This window comes from Chroicocephalus ridibundus, chromosome 10, assembly GCF_963924245.1.
Source record: "Chroicocephalus ridibundus chromosome 10, bChrRid1.1, whole genome shotgun sequence".
Classification (NCBI taxonomy): domain Eukaryota; kingdom Metazoa; phylum Chordata; class Aves; order Charadriiformes; family Laridae; genus Chroicocephalus; species Chroicocephalus ridibundus.
The window spans coordinates 25,206,241-25,225,210 of NC_086293.1; the positions used below are offsets into that span (position 1 = coordinate 25,206,241).

At 56.0% G+C, this 18,970-nt stretch overlaps 1 protein-coding gene across 1 annotated transcript in view; it reads left to right on the forward strand.

Moving 5' to 3' along the window:
* Positions 1 to 18,970, forward strand: part of TEX264 (testis expressed 264, ER-phagy receptor) — a 43,502-nt gene continuing 24,532 nt past the window's right edge. Inside the window, exons 1-4 of the mRNA XM_063348107.1 lie at positions 1 to 116; positions 1,142 to 1,209; positions 2,384 to 2,675; positions 9,239 to 9,460. Of these exons, the coding sequence (XP_063204177.1) occupies positions 2,418 to 2,675; positions 9,239 to 9,460 (480 nt within the window). The 5' untranslated portion in view covers positions 1 to 116; positions 1,142 to 1,209; positions 2,384 to 2,417. The remainder of the gene's footprint in view (positions 117 to 1,141; positions 1,210 to 2,383; positions 2,676 to 9,238; positions 9,461 to 18,970) is intronic.

Genomic DNA, 18,970 nt, shown 5'->3' on the forward strand with positions numbered 1-18,970 from the left:
GCCCCGCCCCGGTGTCCGCGCGCAGCCGCCGCTGCCGGCGGCGGGGCGGTCCCGGCGGGGCGGGGCCAGCGAGGCGCCGGGATTGCTCCGGCCCGGCCGTCACCGGCGAGCCCCGGGTGAGGAGCGTAGGGACCCGCCGCGATCCCTCCGGCCGTTACCGGGGCGGGGGGGGCGTCTCTGCGTGGGGGGCGGTGTCGGGGCCGGGCAGACCAGCACCGCTCCGTTCCGGTCCCCCCCGCCCCAGGCCGCGGCCTGCTTGGAGCCGGTGGGCGCCGGCCGGGCCCGGCGGCGGCTCGGCGGGTCCCTCCCCGCTCCGGCGGCGGGAGTCGCAGCCGGTGGCTGCGCTGGTGGTGAGGGCGCCGCTCGCCGCCAGGCAGGGCCGGGAGCCGCGGGTCCGGGCAGGCAGGGCCGGGTGCCTCCCGCTGCCGGCACTTGGGGCCGCTCGGGTCAAACCCTCCCCTCCGCACGGGCACCGGAGTGAAACGGCCTCCGGGCTGGGCAGGGGCCGGGAGAGCTCTGCTCCTGCTGCCCGTGAGGAGGGCAGGTGGGAAAGGGCCCGTGCCTGCTACCGGCAGGAAACGAGCCACGGGAACCGGGAAGAATAGCCCAAAATACCCTCTTCTCCCCTGGGGCTGGCCGTCTCCAGGGCCCTCGGGCTGGCTGTTGGCAGCTCAGGGAGAATCGCCAAAACCGTGATTTGAAGTAATAAATCTGTGTTGGCTATAGGGAGGAGGTGAGGCGCTGCTGGGAGTCGGGATGGATGTATAGCTCCAGCCAGGCTATGGGTCCGGGAGCGCTCGGCTGCGAGGTCCCCTGGGAGCAGCACCCGCTGCGGCTTGGGTGTCCCGGGTGAGCCCGGGGTGGGATGCGCCAGCAGAGGCAGCTGCAGGACGTTGCCCTCCTTCACCATTCCGTCCCAATTTCCATGTTTCTCAGTGCCCGTGCATTCACCCGTAGAGTTTTGGGAAGAAATCTCAGCCTGCGGGGTCCTGTGGGAGAAGGTGTTCCTCAGGACACCCCTCCTCTGGGGAGCAGGTCAGAGCCGACGGGGCGCCATTCTGGTGCTCTGCCGTCACTCTGTTTTGCTTTTGACCTCGTGAGTTTGAAAGGAAGCAATGATATTTATTTTTTCCTGCTGCAGCGCGGCGGATCCCACACCCCTGTGGGGCAGATGTCGTGAACCGTTTCTGGGCTGAGCTGGTTTTTCAGGTGAGTAGGGCCATGGCGCGATCCAGTCCCCAGCCTGGTGGTGCCAGGAGCGGTGCCGGCTCTACAGGGCTTGGTCTGGCTAAACCGCTCCTCGACGGGGTCGAGCAGAGCAGAGCTGCCTGCAGTTCCTACCAGGATGTGGCTTTTTCTCTTGCCATAAAGCTGAGCGAGCAGCAGCTGCTGTGAGCAACTTTTTTTTGGACAAAGTGTGTTTATAACACGGAGGTAAAAGTGAGTTGTTTACTTCAATCTTCGCTTTCAAACCTAGCTCCGGTCAAAGTCCCAGGGCAGCATCGCAGCCAATCCTTGTGATCAGAGCTGTGTTTCAAGGGAGAATAAAACACAAACAACTCTCCTGCGCTGGGTTGGGTTGCGACTCCCCAGAGCAGTTGCACTTGGTGGGTGAAAACAAGCAGGAGGCGTTCGCCAGGCTGCTGGGTCCCACAGTCAGCGCGAGAGAGAAAAGGCAGCAAACAAAACAGGAAGCCTTGGTTGGGGTTATAAGAACTCATTTAGGTTAAAAAAAGCCATCTAAAAGGAATACCAGTAATTTGTTCCACCTAAGTGTGTTGGGGATGCTTTTTCTAGCATCTTCAGCTTCCCCTGAGCCTCTCTGGGTACTTGGATCTGGATGCAGGGCTCAGCTCTGAACCAGCGTGGTCCTTGTTTGGGTCATTAAAGGCCTGGGCTTCTAGACTTTTTGACAAAGGGGATGCCCTGGTCACCATGTTGGGTCTGGTATCTAGAAATGATAAATTATTTTATTACGGTCCCCTGATCCTTAGCCCAGTGCTGTCTATCTGTTGATTTGTTGAGTGATGCAGGCTCCTGAGGTAGTTTTCAGTCTCTCCTGGACGCGAGGCTGAACGTGAACAGTGTGGCTGGTTCTGGGGAGATGGGGATGATGCCTCTCCATCCTCCCTCCTAACCACCTCATTCCCAAGAGGTGCTGAAGCAGTATAATTTGTACCTGGTGACCAATTGGAACAGGCTGATGCAACATGGGACTAATATACAGGAGGTTTCTAGGGGATTTCCACTGTCTTTGAGCTTCACACATAAGAGGAGTTGGAAGGGGGTGTCTTTAGCTGCAAATAAATAGCTTTAGAGAGCAATTGCTTATCCAAGTGCTAGCTTAACTCCCCTCCTTTTTCTTCTCTCCTCTCGCCACTAGTCCATCAGGAAACCTGGAGCACCAAGTGTCCATCATGTCTGACTGGGTGCTCCTTGGGCTGATCGCGGCGCTGGTCGTGCTGCTGCTGCTGACTGTCTTCGGTTTCGTTGTCTACTCGGGGCTCTTCACGGAGGTGGTTGTGAGTGCTGGCTCCCCGCCTCTCGGCAGCATCACGCTGGCCTACAAGTTCAGGGTAGGCCCGTATGGGGAATCTGGGCAGCTCTTCACGGACGGCTGCAGCATCTCTTCAAAGCTCTGCTCCATCGGCGTCTACTACGACAACCCTCACACGGTAAGGTGTGCCCGGTGGGGCTGGCAAGCTGTTGTGGTTAGCACCGTTTTCCCGGCTCGGGATGCTTCCTGACTCTATTTCAGGCACTTGAAGCTCATCTCATCCTGTAGATGTGCACTGAGGTTCACAAGTTTTCCCAGATCTGCAGAGGATGCTCTGTGGGGAAAGGCGGCTGAAAGCAGATGGTTTTTTGGATAATCCTGGAGGGCATTGGCTGAGTGAATCTTGCTATCTTCTGATAGCTCCTGCTGAACAAGTTATCAGCAGGAAAACGGATCTGGTTATGGAGCAGAGGCCAACGTCTATGACCCCAAGGTGAGGCATTCCTTGGCAGATCTCCTGGCTGCAGGAAGTGCAGCTGAGGCTCCTTCTGGACTTGCACCTTTGTGTTTCAAAGCAGATGGTCTCTTCAGCTTCCTATGTCCTCATCCATACTCCTTCTCTTGTTTCTAGTGCTCTCATGTATTTTGGAGCTTCCCTGTAGTCCTTGCATCCCCTGAGAGTTCTTACTGAAACCTCAGGTGGTGCATGCTGAGGGCTCCTGTCTGATGAAACAGTTACTCCATGATGCTCTTCAGGCTGAGGGGTGAGCAGAAAGTGCACTGCCTGATGGCTGCCAGCCAGAGCTGAGTACTCCAGCGGGTACAGTCCAGGACAAGGAGCAGGCAAAAGTGCACCAGAACTTGCTGGGGGGTGAGGAGCCTGGCTGCTGATGCTCGGTGGCACTGGGGTCTCCGGATGATGGCATGTGGGCATTTGTCCGCAGCAGACAGCCTGGCTACCCGGTAATTCTGCAGTAGCTAGTGTGACTGTGAAGGAATGCTGTGGGGGGGAGGGATGGCGGGGTGGCCTGAAGCGCTCTGTGTGTGCTTGGGCACGTGTGCTGGGGGCTGGCGTGGGGCACGGTGCTTGGGCTGATAGCATTCGCCCAGGGCTTCTGCTCTGGGGGAGACTGGCCCTGCTTTAGGAACCCTCATGGCCCGTGTACTAGCATCGTTGCTTGCACAATGGTGTTCCCAAGGGTTGGACCAGCTTAGAGGGAACTCGTACGTGAAAACGTAGTGCTGAGCGGCTCCTTGGAGCGCTGTGGCAGGAAGGTATCGGAGGCGAGAAAACACTAAGTTGATTGTGCTCAGCAGAGCCTGGTGCACTCAAACACTTTGTGTCTTTTTATCCTGTGACAAGCTGACTTATCTTTACCTTCCAGTTTTTGCTTCTGGATCATGGGAGACAGAGAAGAGCCTCCCTGCAGTGCCTCTTCCTGGCCTGGGAAGGAGGGTGGCGGGGAGGACGTGTCCTCTCCATGATGAGCCAGACAGAGGCAGGGTTCCGCTAGATGTGCTTGAAGACTTTTGTCCACAAAAAGTGTTGTGTTTGGAGTGGGTGAGGGATGGGAGCCATGGGGTGAGGATAAGTGTTGGGGGAATTGGCCACTAATTTGTGTCCTTGTCCTCGTGTCGAGGTCCTCCTCTGGAATTGAGAGCCCTGGTTTTACTGCGTCTTCCCTCAGTGTCTCTGGGGGCAGAGCTGGGCAGCTGGTGCTGTCAGAAGGGCTCAGCGTCCGTGCTTGGTGCTGCCCTGCTCCAGGGATGTCATGTGGGCATGCCTGTCGTTGCCCTGCAGACCTTCTGCTTGGGCGCTGTGCCTTGCCTCTCTGTTTGCCAAAGCACGGACTAGTGAAAGCTTTTACTGCTGGGGCCCACAGATCCTGATAAGGATATTTGTGACTCCTGCCATGGCAGGCACAGGGAGTGGTTTCCCTGGCAGCACCAGGCGAGGCTGGGAAGGAGCGGCTCCTACGTGACCCTGGAAAGTTGGGGTGTCCGTGCAGGATGAAGCTGCCTCCTCTTTCTGGTCCTGTCTCTTTTCTCCTCTTCCCTGCAGTTGTTGTGTCTCTGCCCTTACCCTGCAGTTGGAGCAGGCAGTGGAGCTGCAGAATGTGTTTCTGTGTCTCCGGTGGCCATCCAGGGTTTTGGAAGCCATCTGTTTCTCCTTTTGCAGTTGGACCTCTCATGAGGGGAAGACCTTCTCTGCCAGCATGGCTGAATGGCACCCGGTGGCCAAGGAGGCCCGTCTTGGTGTCAGTGACTGGGGGAGGTTTCTCTGGATTCAGGGCTCATCTGGTGGAGGCAGCTCTTGGTCTGTTGTGGTCAAGGCGCTCTGGGACCTCTGCCTGGTGGCCTAGCTGGTGCCCAGTCTGGACTACAGCATGCTCCTGGATCTGGAGACCCTCTTCCCTCCACCGCTGCTGAGGGGTCTGTACTTGCTTGCCCATGGACTGGCCACTGATCTGGTGTGGGGTGTGGGTGCCTTCAGCTGGTGTGCGAGAGGAGCTCCTTGCACAGGGCAGGATACTGTGGGGAGCTACAATTCATGGTGAGTCCCTCGCGAAGGATGGTAGTGAATTCATGTGGGTCTCTAGATGTTATGGAGGGTGTGTGGCCCCAAGTCTGTGCGTCAGGCTGGGAGATCCTGGTGGTGATGCTGGGGATTTGCTTCCCTCTTGGAGCCTGCTGGACAGGTGGTGCTCTAGGATGGGCACAGCGAGGGCTCTGGGTGCTGCACACGTGTGGAGTGAGCCTGGAGGGTGCTGGAAGCTCTCGAGGACCAACAAAGCCTATAATGCATCTCTGTGTCCAGCCATCCCAAGCTCTGGAGGCCATGCAGTTGGCTGTTGTGACGGGAACCTAACCTGCCCTCAAAGGCTTGGCAGGCAGCCCTGCAGACCTTGCCCTTCTCTGGAAGGGCTGTCTTTGCTCATGACATTGGGCAGGTGACATCAACCCTAGCCTCCTGCCTCCATAGGCACAGTAGTGGCTGGGGCACAGCAGGGCCGTGCAGGATGTAGCTGTGGTGCCTGGGGCTCCGTACGGCAGCAGGAGCCTCCTCTCGCCTGACACCCCTGAGCATGCCATCAGACCTGGGTTCTACCAGAGGAGCTGGAGTGCTGGTGGGACCTTCTCCAGGCTGATCTGTGGCTCCTGAATTGGTTGATCTGCGTGTCACTGACAGGCAGGCCAGGCCAGGTAGGGTGCTGGGAGTGAGGATGTCCTTGGGCAGAGGGCTGCCTTGCCTCTGAGCAGGTAAAGAAGGGGCCAGTTTTGTGTAGATCGCTTGGTGGGCAGCTGCAATGCTCGTGCCTGGTGTGCTGGCTCAGGCACTGAACACCCCGACGTCCTTTGGGATGCCCCTGTGTGCTTGTACCTGCTGTAGCCATGGTGGCACGGAACAGGAGATGGGGTGCACTGCTGGCTTCTCATTCCTGGAGGTCCAGTGAGGTGGGATTGGTCACCCAGGCTGCCTTTCCCCTGGGAGGAGGAGATGATCTCCTCCTCTTCCTCCTCATTCTCAGTGCTCTCCTGACCTCAGTGAAGCATCCTCTGGCAGAGGTTGGTCCGCCCAGAGCTGGCCACCTACCACAAATGTTGACTTGTCACCGAAAATAGACCTTTTGTCATCAGGCAGCAGAACGTGCTCGCTGACCGCTGTGTCCTGTGGTGTCCCTGGCTGAGTGCCGGTGGGCTCTGGCCAGACAGTCGCCTGGAGCCTGGCTCTCGGCCACCGGCTCCTGGGGGGTTTGGTGCCCACGGGGCTGTGGCAGGAAGGGGTTGATGACCTGCAGGTGTCAGTGCGGCATTTGCTGTGCTGGTGGACTCTTGGGCAAAGGAGGCTCTTGTGAGGAGAGAGGACGGGAATGCCAGAGTTGGGGAGCAGTGGCTGTGTGCTGGCTCTCAGCCCGGAGTGGGGCTGGGGGGGTCCTGTGGCCTGGAGCCTGTGGGCTGCCTCGGGGTCACACCGCACCTCAGGGTGGCCGCTGTCACTGGCATCCCCGGGCTCCCTGCTGGCTCCTGGCTCTCCAGCATTCACACAAGGATGCTCCCTGAGTGCTGCCAAGCCGCTGCCAGCAATGTTTTATGTGTTTTAATGGACAAGATTAATATTAATTTGCACTTTTTTTTCTTTTTCCTTTTTATTTAATATTTAGCAGCCCAGAGGACTTCTCCCTCCTTCTCCCACCTCTGCCAGGAACAAAAATAACTTGTCAGCAAGGACTGGATGTGGCAGACGTGTTTGTGCTCAGCTCCACCCAAGCGCTTCTGCTCATATTCAGCTGTAGGCACGTGCTAGGGCCTTTCGCCTGCAGTGCACATGTTCGTGTGCTCAGACACCGGCCTGTGCCCAAGCGTTGGATGGATGAGGCCAAAACGCTTTCTGAATGCAGGAATGGGTTTTGCTCCCATAGGCAAAGCTGTAGATGAATAGGTTAACTAATTGTTTCTAGAACTTCTCTGTTGGGGTGCCTGAGGGAGCAGAGGCCACCCCAAAAGGATGAATTTGTTAGGGAAAAGGCTGGTTTTAACCAGATTGTTTCCTTCCCTCCCTTAAGACAGGCTTTGCCAGGCAGGGGAAGAAGCAAATCTGCCTTGCTGCTGCCCTTGAGAAAGTGGCTGCGGGGCTGCATGCTATGAAAACGAAAGTTAAAAGGAGAAGGGAGGCAGCAAACGCGCCTGGCCCCAGTGATGCTGCCCGCTCTGTTGATTGCTCTGGGGCTGGGGGTGGGCTGTCTTTGCTCAGGATGCAGGTGGAGATGGCGTGTTTAAAGGAATTTTATCTAGATTTCCCTTATCTCTTTGCTTCATCTGGACCTTTCCCCTTGGATGCCTTTTACTGCTGCCTCTTGCTGTCTTTGGGGTGGATCTGCTTCTCCTTCCCATCCTCAAAGCAGCGATGCTCGGCCCAGCCCTGTCTGCAGCTCCCTCTTGCAGCACAGGAGGGCAAGAGCGAGCCGTCAGGCACGTCGGTCCCCAGCCTGATGGCTGCTGCTGCTTCTGACACCCTGTTTTCTTCCTTCCTATTTACATCTGCTTGTGTTTCCCCTCCAGGATGGTCCTGCCGTGCAGCATTAAAGGGTGTTTAAGAGAAAGGGAGGACAAGCAGTGCGATGTGGGTAGTTATGCTGCAGGAGAAGGCGTTGGTGAGCACAGGCAGAGTCAGGGATGAGACTGGGGACAGCAGAGTGGAGATCCCCTTGGGGGAATCCTTGGGGGGCACGTGGGGATGGGAAGTGGTAACACACTGGCCTTGTGTGCACCCTCTCTGCCTCCCGTCATCCCCACGAGAGCTTTGTGATGCCAGTGCTTGCAGCGTGTCTGTCTGTCTTGCTGCTGCTGTCGGGCATCCTGACTGGTCCTGGTGAGTTTTGCTGCCTTGTGTGGTGGGTGTTTGGAGACTTTGGTTCTTCAGCCCTCACCAGAAGAGGGTGGCAGAAGGTGGCCAGACTTGTGCGTCTGCCGCTCTTGGGTGCTGGCTGCTGCATTGTCTCACTATCCAGCAGGCTTGACAGCAAGTGGCAGGGAAGCACGAGCACTTGGATGATTCCCCCTTACTTGGTGCCTCCTCTGCCCCCTGGGCTCCTTTCTTAGGCCAGTGTGCCCTGGGGGCAGGAGCCTTGTCTCTGCCTGCTGGCTCCTTCCAGCATCTCTTTGGGGGTGGAAAGGACAGCAGCTCTGCTGGGGACAAAGGAGGGAGCTGGGCTCCGATCTCAGCGGTAGGAAGGCACATCATGCCCTTAGGTGGTATCGGCGGGAGTTGCTGGGCTCTCCTGTCCCCTGCTATGTTCCTGCCTCGTGCCATGGGCAAACATGAACTCGAGTGGTGGGATTTTGTTAAAAACCAGAAATGAAACTGTGGCCTGGGTCAACTTTGGTGTGGAGATGCCAGAGTCCTGTGGGCCGTCACTGTACCGGGAGCAGAGCCTTGAGCACCCCCCTTGCTGGGCTGGGAGCCCCACAGTATCCTGTCTTAATGGGAGGCATCCCCAGATCTGGAAAGAGAGCATGTTTTATGTTTTGCATGTTGTTGGGGCCCAGGATGCAAGGAGGTGTGTTTCTCTTTGTGTTGCTACAGAGAGCTTGGTGACTGCACGCAAGTTTTATGTGCCTCAGTTTCCCCACTCCTAAAACTGTGCCAGACTGAGCATGCCTGCTTAGGTGAGACCTGGCAGCCTCTGGATTTCATTCTGACTTAGTGCTGGTGGCCCATGCTGGTGGGCTGCGTGTCCGGATGACTGCTGGGGGCAGGTGCCCCTGCAGGGTGATCTCCTTGGGGCTGGGATGGAGGCAAGCTGGCAGGTTGTGGTTGCATCTCTTTTTAGCTCCACTTTGGAGTCGCAGGGATGTCCTGCAGATGGGGACAGCGACGATGATGTCTCAACAGTTGGATCTCTCATGGCGGGGTCAGGAGAGACACTTTCTGCAGTGGCTGTCACGCGGGGTGGGTTTGGGTGAGCAGCCCAGTGGGGTTTAGTTCTTCTCTGCTGCAAGTCCCTCTGCTCCCCAAGGAGGGGAGCAGTACCTTCCACACTGGGCTGTGAGCTTAGGCTGGGGGGACAGTTTGGGCCTGGATCAGTCTTGGTTAGGGCAGATGGTTTGGTGTGCCTGATCGTGCTGGGCCATAGCATTTACCCTGGTTCTTGGTGGTCTCCTGCCTCCATGCTCAGCAGGTTGGGATTTTGGCAGGTCTTAAACCTCTCTCTTCTGATGCTGTCTGTCTCCCTCAATCAGGTGGCTCCGGAGAAGTGCCGCTTTGCCATAGGCCGAATCCTGAGCGAGGGAGATGCAAAGCCATCAGAAGAGCAGATCAAGCGGTTCCAGAAGTATGGCTTCAAGATCTTCTCCTTCCCTGCTCCCAGCCATGTGGTTATGGCCACCTTCCCATTCACTACACCGTTGTCCATCCATCTAGCAGTTAACCGTGTCCACCCAGCCCTTGACACCTACATCAAGGTAAGAAAGTGTGGCATGAAGAGCATTGCACGTGTTTGGTGGACTGTCAGAGGCTTCTCTTGCTGACAGCTGATGGGGCTGCTCCGACATGTCATCTCTTGATCTCTTCCCTTGGGCACTACCATCAAGATCTGCTCCTTTTGCAATCTGGCAGGTAGTTCCCCAGCAGGGATGTCCTCCCATTCGCTCTGAAGGCGCAGGGGTGTCTTTGCTGTTTTGTGCTTACGAGAAGCAAGTTCTCATCTGACAACTTGCTGCTTTTCTCCTTAACGCAGAGATAAAAGTTGGTTTTCCCCTTGAGCGTCTTGCTTGTTGTTAGGATCTGGCAGGTATGTGCCCCTTCGGTGTAACGCATCGTGCCATGAAACTTCTGTTTCAAGTGGCAGCCTCACCCGCGGGGCAGCTGTCTTCCACAGGAGTGGGAGGAGAAGTTAGAAACTTTCTTCTGGCCCATGGGCTTATGAAGACTTTCAAACAATACATTGAAATTTGTGGCCCTTGGCCCTGGCTGGGCAGCTGGCTGCTGTTGGCTGTGTTCGCCCTTGCCCCTGAGCGGAGCAGGTGGCCATCCCCTCTGTTTCTGGTCTTTTTGAAGCCGGCTCTGCTGCCTTGCTCTGGCTGCCAGACCAGCTGTGGCAAGGGTGTTCCCAGGCAGCACATCTGACACACACCTCCAGATGCAGGCTTTCCAGAGAGCAAGGGTGGTCCTGGCCAGCCGGGCGATGGAGGGAAGGGATGGTCCCTCCTGGAGGGGGAGGATGCTGGGGAGGGCCCAGCGCTCAGCCCCTGGCTTATCTGACTGTCGAGTTCTGCTGCTTTTGTTTGTTCGTGTTGAAATGCACTATTTATAAACTTGCTTTTCCTGGCAAAACTCCCAGCCCTGTGGGTGAACCGTGTGAATCCCTCCAGCCTGCGCTGTGCCGCAGGGTGGCTGCCTGCGTACCAACCCCAGAACGTCAGGTGGGGGCTCTCTGCTGACCCGCTTGTCCGCCCTGGCCTTAGGCACGTGCGGGCTGGTACCAGCAGAAGATGCATTAACACCAGCAGTGGGTGAGACTGTTGCTGCTCGTCCCTTCCCCGTGCTGGGGAGCTGGTGGAGAGCAGAACCATTTCCTCGTTCTCATCTTCTCGCTCCATCCTCTCTATGTCTCTTCCTGGAGCTCTTCCAGCTGTTTTGGCGCGGGGGGTACCGGGCACTGCTGCCAGCCCTGCAGCGGACGTGTGGGCGTGCGGGGAGGGGGCTGGCGTGGGTGGGAGCATCAGGTTGGCTGCGGCAGCGCTCAGCGACGTGGGGCTGACGCTGCCTTACTTGGGGAAAGGTCCCGGCAAGTGCATCTGTCGCATGAGAGACAGGAGTTGTTAGAGCTAAAATGGGAACCACGGGTTGTTCTGGGAGCACCTGGCAGCATTTAATGGGAGCGGACGATTTCAAATTAAAATAAATAACTGAAATCGCATGGAAATGCAGCACCCAGGGATGCGTGCGGAGGGAGGGGACAACAGCATGTGTGTCAGGGTGCGTGCCTGCATCCGTCCCCAAGTCCCGCAGCAGAGCGTGGCCCCTCTGCCTGTGTTAGACTGACCGTGGGGATGCAGGCAGGGAGGCGATGGGTTGCCTGGCTGGCATGGGGCAGGGGCGGTGGGTGCTGCTGGTCCCTGCACACTGCACAGTGGGGATGCCCTGGCTCTCTCTGACGTGGTGTGGGGGACTTTGGAGGCTGTTTGTAGCCATGCCAGCAGCATCCCTGACGCTTCTCCCTTGGGCTGGACCGCCCTGGGGCTGGGCTGACACTTCCTGGGGTGGAGGGATGGGGCGGGAGCGGGGGGAAACTTTCATGGAAACAGGTGACCTGTGCCCGTTGGTGGTGGGAATGGGGGTTGCCATGGAGACAGCTTCTCCAAATAGCATCCTTCATCCCACCCCCGGCACCCGGCTCCCTTAAGCAACCCGAGACAGCAGTGAGACAGAGATTTGCTTTATTTATTTATTTCACGCTGTGCCTGCCTTGAGAAGAGTGCTGTTAATGAGAGCTGGGGGTCAGGCCCATCAAACGTGCAGGTTCCCCGCCGCCCTCCCATCCCGGCAGCAGCAGGGAGGAAGCGGGTGGGATGGCAAAAGCCAGGAGCCATGAAAGGGGGCTCAGCAGTAGAGATGAAACAACGGCTCCCGTGGAGAGAGGGCATTATCTGAAGTGGAGGGAGGATGGCATGGCCGCCTAGTCATAGGAAGGAGGTGTGGGAGAGCAGGGGATGGAGAGGGAGGTGGAGGAGGCAGGGAGAGGGGTGGAAGGTGGGGAGTGAGGGTGGAGAAGGCTTTAGAGACGCTGAAGAATAGGGGAGGGGAATGGGAAGAGAAGGGGACTGGAGGAGATGTGTGCGGTAAAGAAGCTGAGGGTCTGGGGACCGGTTGAGGGAGCAGGACAGCGAGATGTGGTGGGGAAGTCTGGGGCAGAGCTGGAGGGTGGCCCTCTAGGGTCCTTCCTGCAGCATCCCCTGAGGTTAACTGCTGGGGATGTTGGGCCCCCGAGACCAAAGGCTGGTGGACGTGGAGCAGGAGAGTGGCTCCCTCTGGACTCGCTGGTGCTGTGCTGAAGTTACTGGGGATGTCCATGGCTCGGGTTTCCCGAGCAGTGCGGGTGCAGTAGTGCTGGCTTTCAGCAGCCTGGGCTTTGTGTGTCCCAGCCTGATGCTGCTTCAGAAGAGTAAAAATAAAATTGATAACAATAATTAAAAAAATAAATAGGATGGCGGAATCTCTTTTTGTTAGAGACGGAAGGGAGACGGACTGGCATGGAGCAGGAGGCGCTGTGGTCAGGCTGACCTTGCAGCATGCCTCCTCACTTCCCTGGCTCTCATGGGGCTCAGGAGCTGGCGTTTCCATGACTCTTTCAGGAACTGTGGGGAAATGGATGCAGCCGTCCATGGTAGGTAAGAGGACATCCTTCCCCTGGGATGGCAGGCTGGTGGCAGCAGCGACTTGCTGGCTAGAATTGCCTTTGGAGATGCCCAGGAGAGCCTGCTGGCTCGCTGCTCCGAGCATGGGTTATTTAAGGCATAGACTGGGGTTATTTAGTGTCCCTAGAAAGCATTTCTTCCCTAATAGCTCCTGCCGATGCCTCTCCCAGCTGCCAGGCAGGTATGCCCCACTTTCCCAGGGCGTACACTCCTGCCCCACGCCAGAGCTGCCGGTCAGACCCATCAGTCCCAACTCCTGGATGCAAAGGAGAGCTCCTGCAAAGCTCTTCCCTGGTGGAGACCCTTTCTGACAGCTCTGGGAGCGGGTTATTCCCTTGTAACCTCCGACCATTTCAAGGAGTTTTTATTCTGGCTTGGGTGTAATGAGCTCTCCACGGCGGGCTGTGTGTGCCTGCATTTCTCTGCATCTGTGCTGGCATTTAGCGGACACTGCCAGGCAGGTGGGCTTGGATCTCCCAAACCCGGGGCTCCTCTGGCAGCCAGAGGGGTGGCTAATTGCCTCTGAGACGGAGCTGGCAAGTGTCTCCCACTGCAGCCCTAGAAGTGACTGGCTCAACCTGGCCTCTTTCCGTGGGGTTTTGGGTCAGTTTTATGTTCTCTCCAGCCGAGGAGGATGTGGAAGTGGAAGGACAAAGGAGAGCGATGCCAGCATCATCCTGGCTGCCTTGTATCCTGCCCTGAACCAGAGCATGAGCTGACTGGCTCCAAACTTGGACAAGCTGGGGTTTAGTCTCTTTATCTGGTCTTGAAAAGGCATCCTAGAATCATAGAATGGTTCAGGTTGGAAGGGACCTTAAAGACCATCTAGTTCCAACCCCCTGCCATGGGCAGGGACACCTCCGACTAGACCAGGTTGCTCAAAGCCCTATCCAGCCTGGTCTTGGACCTCCAAATTTCACCAAAAAACCTATTCTTTTCCTTTCCCATGGCTCTGTACTACAACGTTCCTCCATGGGCTTGTGAATCACTGCTTTGCAGTGCACATCTCAAGCAGCAGTGGCCGGCATGGGCTCTGTGATGCCAGGAAGGATTTGGGAAGCTATCAGGTTGTCTCCTGCTTGGCACAGGATGCCACGGTCGTCTGCACCTTGGCCCCCCATCTATGGGAAGCTGAGGCAGGGTGCTTGGCAGAGTGCTCTGTAAGGTGCTAGAAGGACATGGTTTGCTCCTGTTTACAGCCAGCGAAACATGTTATTCCTTAGGCCGCTGGCTTAGAGAGAGCTGTGCTCCGCTTCTCAGCTATGGCAGTTTAGGATGCAGTCACCTCTTGCCTCTCTCTTTGATAAACTAAATATACAGAGCTTGTAAAGTCTTCCACTGGCATATTTTCCAGTATTTTCTGGATTTTCCAATCTTAATTCTGGGATCCTTTTTTGGACCTGTTTTCATCTTAGAAAGTTCTTTGACTTGTCAGTAGCACAAATGGATGCTTTATTTCAGCAATGGTCTTATTGCTGTGGTGCACAGACCTCTGGGGGAGATTTTGTCCCCTGCCACGGACCCCCCCATCATGGGTTTGTTCTGAGCCAGCTAACAGTGACTTCAGACATGTGCCACTGTCCTTTGGAGTTGTAGTTTCTTGATTAAAAATGGGAAATGGTACCAAGTCCTATGTCTTCCCTCTGTTCGAATGAGTGACATGAGCACTGGTTTATTTATCAGTCAAGCCTGCGATCCCCGTAAAAATAAATCACATTTGACAACAGGATCTGACAGCTGTAAGCATGTGTTGGTTGGCATTAATTATGCCAGTCTCCTTTGCTTCCTGGTGATCTGGTCCGGTTGCAGCCATCCATTTATTTTGCTGTGGCTCAGTCTTTGCCTGACCAGCCTGTGCTTGCCCAAGTCAGCTATTTCCCATTTTCAATACTGGCAGGTACAGGCTGCTGTCTCTCCTGGGACTTCCTAGCATCTCCAGCTGGCCAGAGATCACCCTTTGACAGGCAGACGGCTTGTCACCTGGGACTTCAGCATGTATTAAATGTACGTTATCTGGACCGGTGAGCCGTGTGTTATATCTTCCCATGGAAGAGCAAACATTTCACCCGCGTCCTCTGCCTGTGTTGTCTGGCTTTGTCCTAAATCCATCGCAGAAATACTCGCTGAACACTCCTTTCTCCTTGGTGCCACCGAGGTTTCCCCCAGCTGATGTGTCCGGGATCTGTGCCATCCTTCAGACTCTCCTCCGCTACCCAGTGGGCCTGAACGGCTTCTTAATGTGAACCGCTTTCTATCTATGGGGAATTGGGAACCTCCACGTGGTCCTTTGGGGCAGCTAAGCTTCGCTGCCCAGCGCCCTTCTGAGTATGGCCGCACCTCGTCTTTCCATCGTGCTCCCCTCACCGCACTGCTGTGGCCGCTGGCTTTGCTTGGGTCTGTTGACATCGCTTTTCTCAGAGTTGTTATAAATGACAGTCTGTCGAACTGTGTTCCCATCCCAGTTTGTGATTTAAAGGTGAAACCGTGGAGCGATCTTTTTGCTTGGCTGTGTCAGGGGTCTGGGGTTGGCAGCTGGTAAAACACTTGCAAAGAGGGCTCAATTATTGGGATGTTTTTCCACTTAAATTCTTTCTCCTGGCTGATTTAGTTGTGTTTATTTTGGGGTCTGTGAATGAAGCCTTTTTAAATACCAGCTTGTTGTGTGTGAGCGGTCCAGGCTGCAATCTGCGTGTGTGCGTGAGACTGGATCACAGCAGCATCTCCGGCCTGAGGTTTTCCTCTGGGGGTCTAGGAAGTACTGTAGATGCCCAGCCCTCTCTGCTGGTGCTGTTCCTCAACCGTAGCTTTGCTTGTCTTCCTGAACTCCTTTGGTCTTCTGTGAGCTCTGGGGACCACAGGCTGAAGACCACTGCCCAAGGATGTCCATCTTCCCAGGGAGGATAAGGAGCAGGATACCTTTACCCAGAACTTATCACCACCAACTGGGGACTTTGCTGCCCTCAGTGTCTCATCATGTGGGTCTGGAAGGACTCATGCAGATGATCTCTTCCCTCCTTGCATCAGTGGGTCACCGCGCAGAATATGCCTGTGACTTTCTGGGAGAGGGGACTCTCCATCCTCCTCCTTCCCATTTCCTGTGCCCCAAGGTGACAATGGGGATCTGTTTGTGGATGCTTTGAGAGAGGTTTGGGGTGCCGGGGAGAGAGGTGGTGCCTCAGCTGCCTGGCTAGGTGGGATGACCTTCAGTTTAAGCCCACATGCACTTGAATATAGGTCTGTAGAGTTCCCAGGAAGGCAGGAGGTTGTCTGATGTTGCTGTTAAGAGATCCTCGTGCATCAAATAAAAACGGGCGGGGGGGGGGGGGGGGGATGGGCAGAAAAAGCCCTTGAGAGTCATAGAGTATTTGACGTGCTAATTTATATTGATGGCAGAGACGAGACTAGAGCTGACAGCATGACAGGCTGCTGGGCCCTGGGCTGGCAGGGGCTTGGCGTAAGGATATGGACTCTGGGGGAAGTGTTTTGGGAGCCATTGCATGTGTCTGCACGGGTACCAAGCCAGGCTGTAGGTCGGGTCACGTGTGGCTTATGCACTGCAGATGGACCTCGCTACCACCCGGTGCCCGCTGGTTGTGTACCTGGGGGCAGTGGTTGTCCCTTGGATACCTCCGGTGGGGGTGTAGCCACAGACCAGTAACATCTCCAGTGGGTGGTACTTGGTTGGGGTGGGGAGGTGGCTGATGGTGGGAAACCCTGGGGAGGTGTGGATGCTCAGGGTGGGTGGTGCAGATAGACTCCTGCTGAAGGGTGAGAGTTTTTACCTTTCTGGATTTTTCTTGCTTTTGTCGTTTTTTTGACCTCAGCATTATGGCCTCACTCAAGGTGGGGAATTGATGACAAACCATCCCACTGGTGATAGCCATCCAGCAGCAGGGTTTGGAAATGAGGGCGAAGAAACAAGTCCCATCCTACTTATATTCCCCTCTTAGAAACAAAACACAACTCAAATGCTGCTCTGGCTTGGTTTATCCTATGACCAAGGAAGCCCTCAACGGTGTTGTCTTCATTGTCTGTCACTCATATCCGTGAGTGCTACATAGTGGATTGAGTCTTTCTTCTCCTTTAGGAACGCCATGGGGCTTGGGGGTGTGTTGGGTGTTTGCAGTCTGCTCTCCCAAAGGAGGCATGGGGGATGTCTCTTCCAACCTGTCATGTGCTGCTGAGGTCTTCTGCCACTGCTCATGGCCACAGGAAAAGAAGAAGGGAGAGCAGGAGAGGGCAGTATCAGAGATGGCTTTGGGCAAGTGTTTCTGGTTGACTCAGGGCTGGTGGGCGTTGGGGTTTGTGGTGTTGTGTGTACATTCCATCATTCTCCCTCCTCTCACCTTGACTTTAACACACTTACTGGCATCAGAAACAGAAAGAGGTGATTTTTGGGGTTTTTTTTTTATGTCAATAGATGAGATTTTGGCCTTATCTTGTTTTTGGGGAAAACAGTTTAAGGATGGGCGTCCCAGCAAGCTACAAGTCTCTCCTTACCCACCCCTGGTTCCCCACCAGCCTGGTTGATGTTGAGGATGAGTGCCGGAGTAGCTTGGCCAGCAGTGTTAGAGGACACCCTTGGCTGGTGTGTGCTCTCGGCCAGGAGCTCATGAAGCTCTTGATCTTGGTCTGGGCGGGAGGAGCAGGCAAGGGGTGGGCACTGCAATGCTCCACCCCGAACCTCTCTGGGTAGTGACATGCAACTGCAGGAGCTGGAGAGGGACCCGGAGGTGTCCCTACATGGGCTTGGTGCCTTCACAGGCACGTTTGTCTCCTGCTGACCTGCACTGACAGCTGGTTTTCAGTGGTCCCTCTCCAGCGAGGCCACCCGCTCCCTGCTGGTTGGCAACCCCCAGCTGCATGTCACATCACATCAGTTGGTGCGTTCGCAGCGACTTTTATTTATTAAATATTTTAAGTGACAGAACCCTCCGAAGAAGTTTCAGTCCTGCAAGTGACCTCGCCTTCAGCACTGTGCAGGGGAGCAGGCAGGGGAGGGCAGGACGCCCAGGAGGTCAGGCTGGGGAGCAGAGCCAGGTGGAAGGGGTTTTCGGTGGGCAATGTCATTTAATGCTGTAGGGACCCTTGGACCCAGCTCGGGGTTGGATGGTGTGGCAGAGCGGGTCTGTTTAACCGGTGTCTGCAGGGAGACGTGCTCCTCCTGTGCCGCTAATGGAACATATGGGGATCCGGGGCTCTGCGTCACGTCTCCTGCCACTCACAGCAGGCATCCCTGCTTTCCCACTTCTCCAGAGGAATTTGGCAGCCCCAGGCCACTACTCAGCTGCTGTCAGTTTTTCCCCGCTCCTTGCGGGCGAGCAGTGACTTAACGCTGGCCGTGCTTCATGTCCAGAGCTGGGCGCTGCCCTGATGGAGCCGTTGGGGCCGATTTGTGCCAGGCATGCCGGTGTGTGTGCCGGTGCTGTACCTGCTGCTCCGCTGCCTCGTGCTCGGGAGTGCCTTTGCCTCTTGGAAGCATGGCTCCTGTTTCGTCTCTGCTGTTCGGCTACATGGGAGCGGGTGTAAAACCGCAGCTCTGGCGGCATCGCTGCTTTGAGCAGAAAAGAGGTTTTCTGGCCAGTTTTGAGCTTCGGTAGTTACAAAGGCTCCTTCCCTGGCTCTGCAGCTTGTCTCACGTGTGAAATCACCCAGTTTTCCCCCAACTTTGTGTTGGCTCCATGCAAGTGTCTGCCCCAGCAGCAGGCAGAGGACTCCTGGTTGCAAGGAAGTGGCTGGCGTGGGACACAGGCTCCTGGCCACCATGGCCTCCCCAGTTCTAATTGATCAAAGAATGGGAACAGCCTAGGTTGGAAGGGACCTTGAAAGATCTTCTGGTCCAGCCTTTCATGGGAAAGGGAGCCTGGATGAGGTTATCTAGCACCTAATTGCATCTTGAAAGCCTCCAGCAATGGGGACTCCACCGCAGCCCTGGGGAGGTTGTTCCAGCTGGTGGCTCAGCCCTGGGTCTCTGCCACCGCAGGTGCTTTCCTGTGACAATACAGCATTTTGATCCTACTGCCATCCCAGCTCCTTTTCCAGGAGCATTTCCAAAGGAGAGCAAACTTCAAGTGCCTGCCTTCCCATGCATGCTAAACCATGCGGGCATCCCTGGTGGCCCGATGGCCGAAAGCCTGGCCGAGTGCTGCCTGCCAGCCAGTGGTCCTGCTGGGATGGAATTCATCCCAGGAGGGAGCGAGAAGCCACCTTGTTCTCCTGGCCACCAATTTGGAAAGCTGGGGCTCGCAGCCTCGTAACAACTTACCCAGCCTTGCAAAATTGTCACAGAGATGAATCTGCTCAGACACAAAGGTTTGCTCCCACCTTCGCCTTTGCAGCGAGGATTAATGATCACGGAGGAAGCTGGGGATATTTCGTATGGCTGTCCAAGGAAGAGAAAGAACCGAAATGGTTTGCCTTGGGCAAGGAGGGAGAGTAAAATACTACAGTGCTTTTCTGTCAGATCTCTTTATCGACTCAGTCTGTACGTGTGCTCTCCACGGATGTATTTATAGAGAATCCCAGAGGATGCAGTCGGCTCAAAAGGTTTTCTTT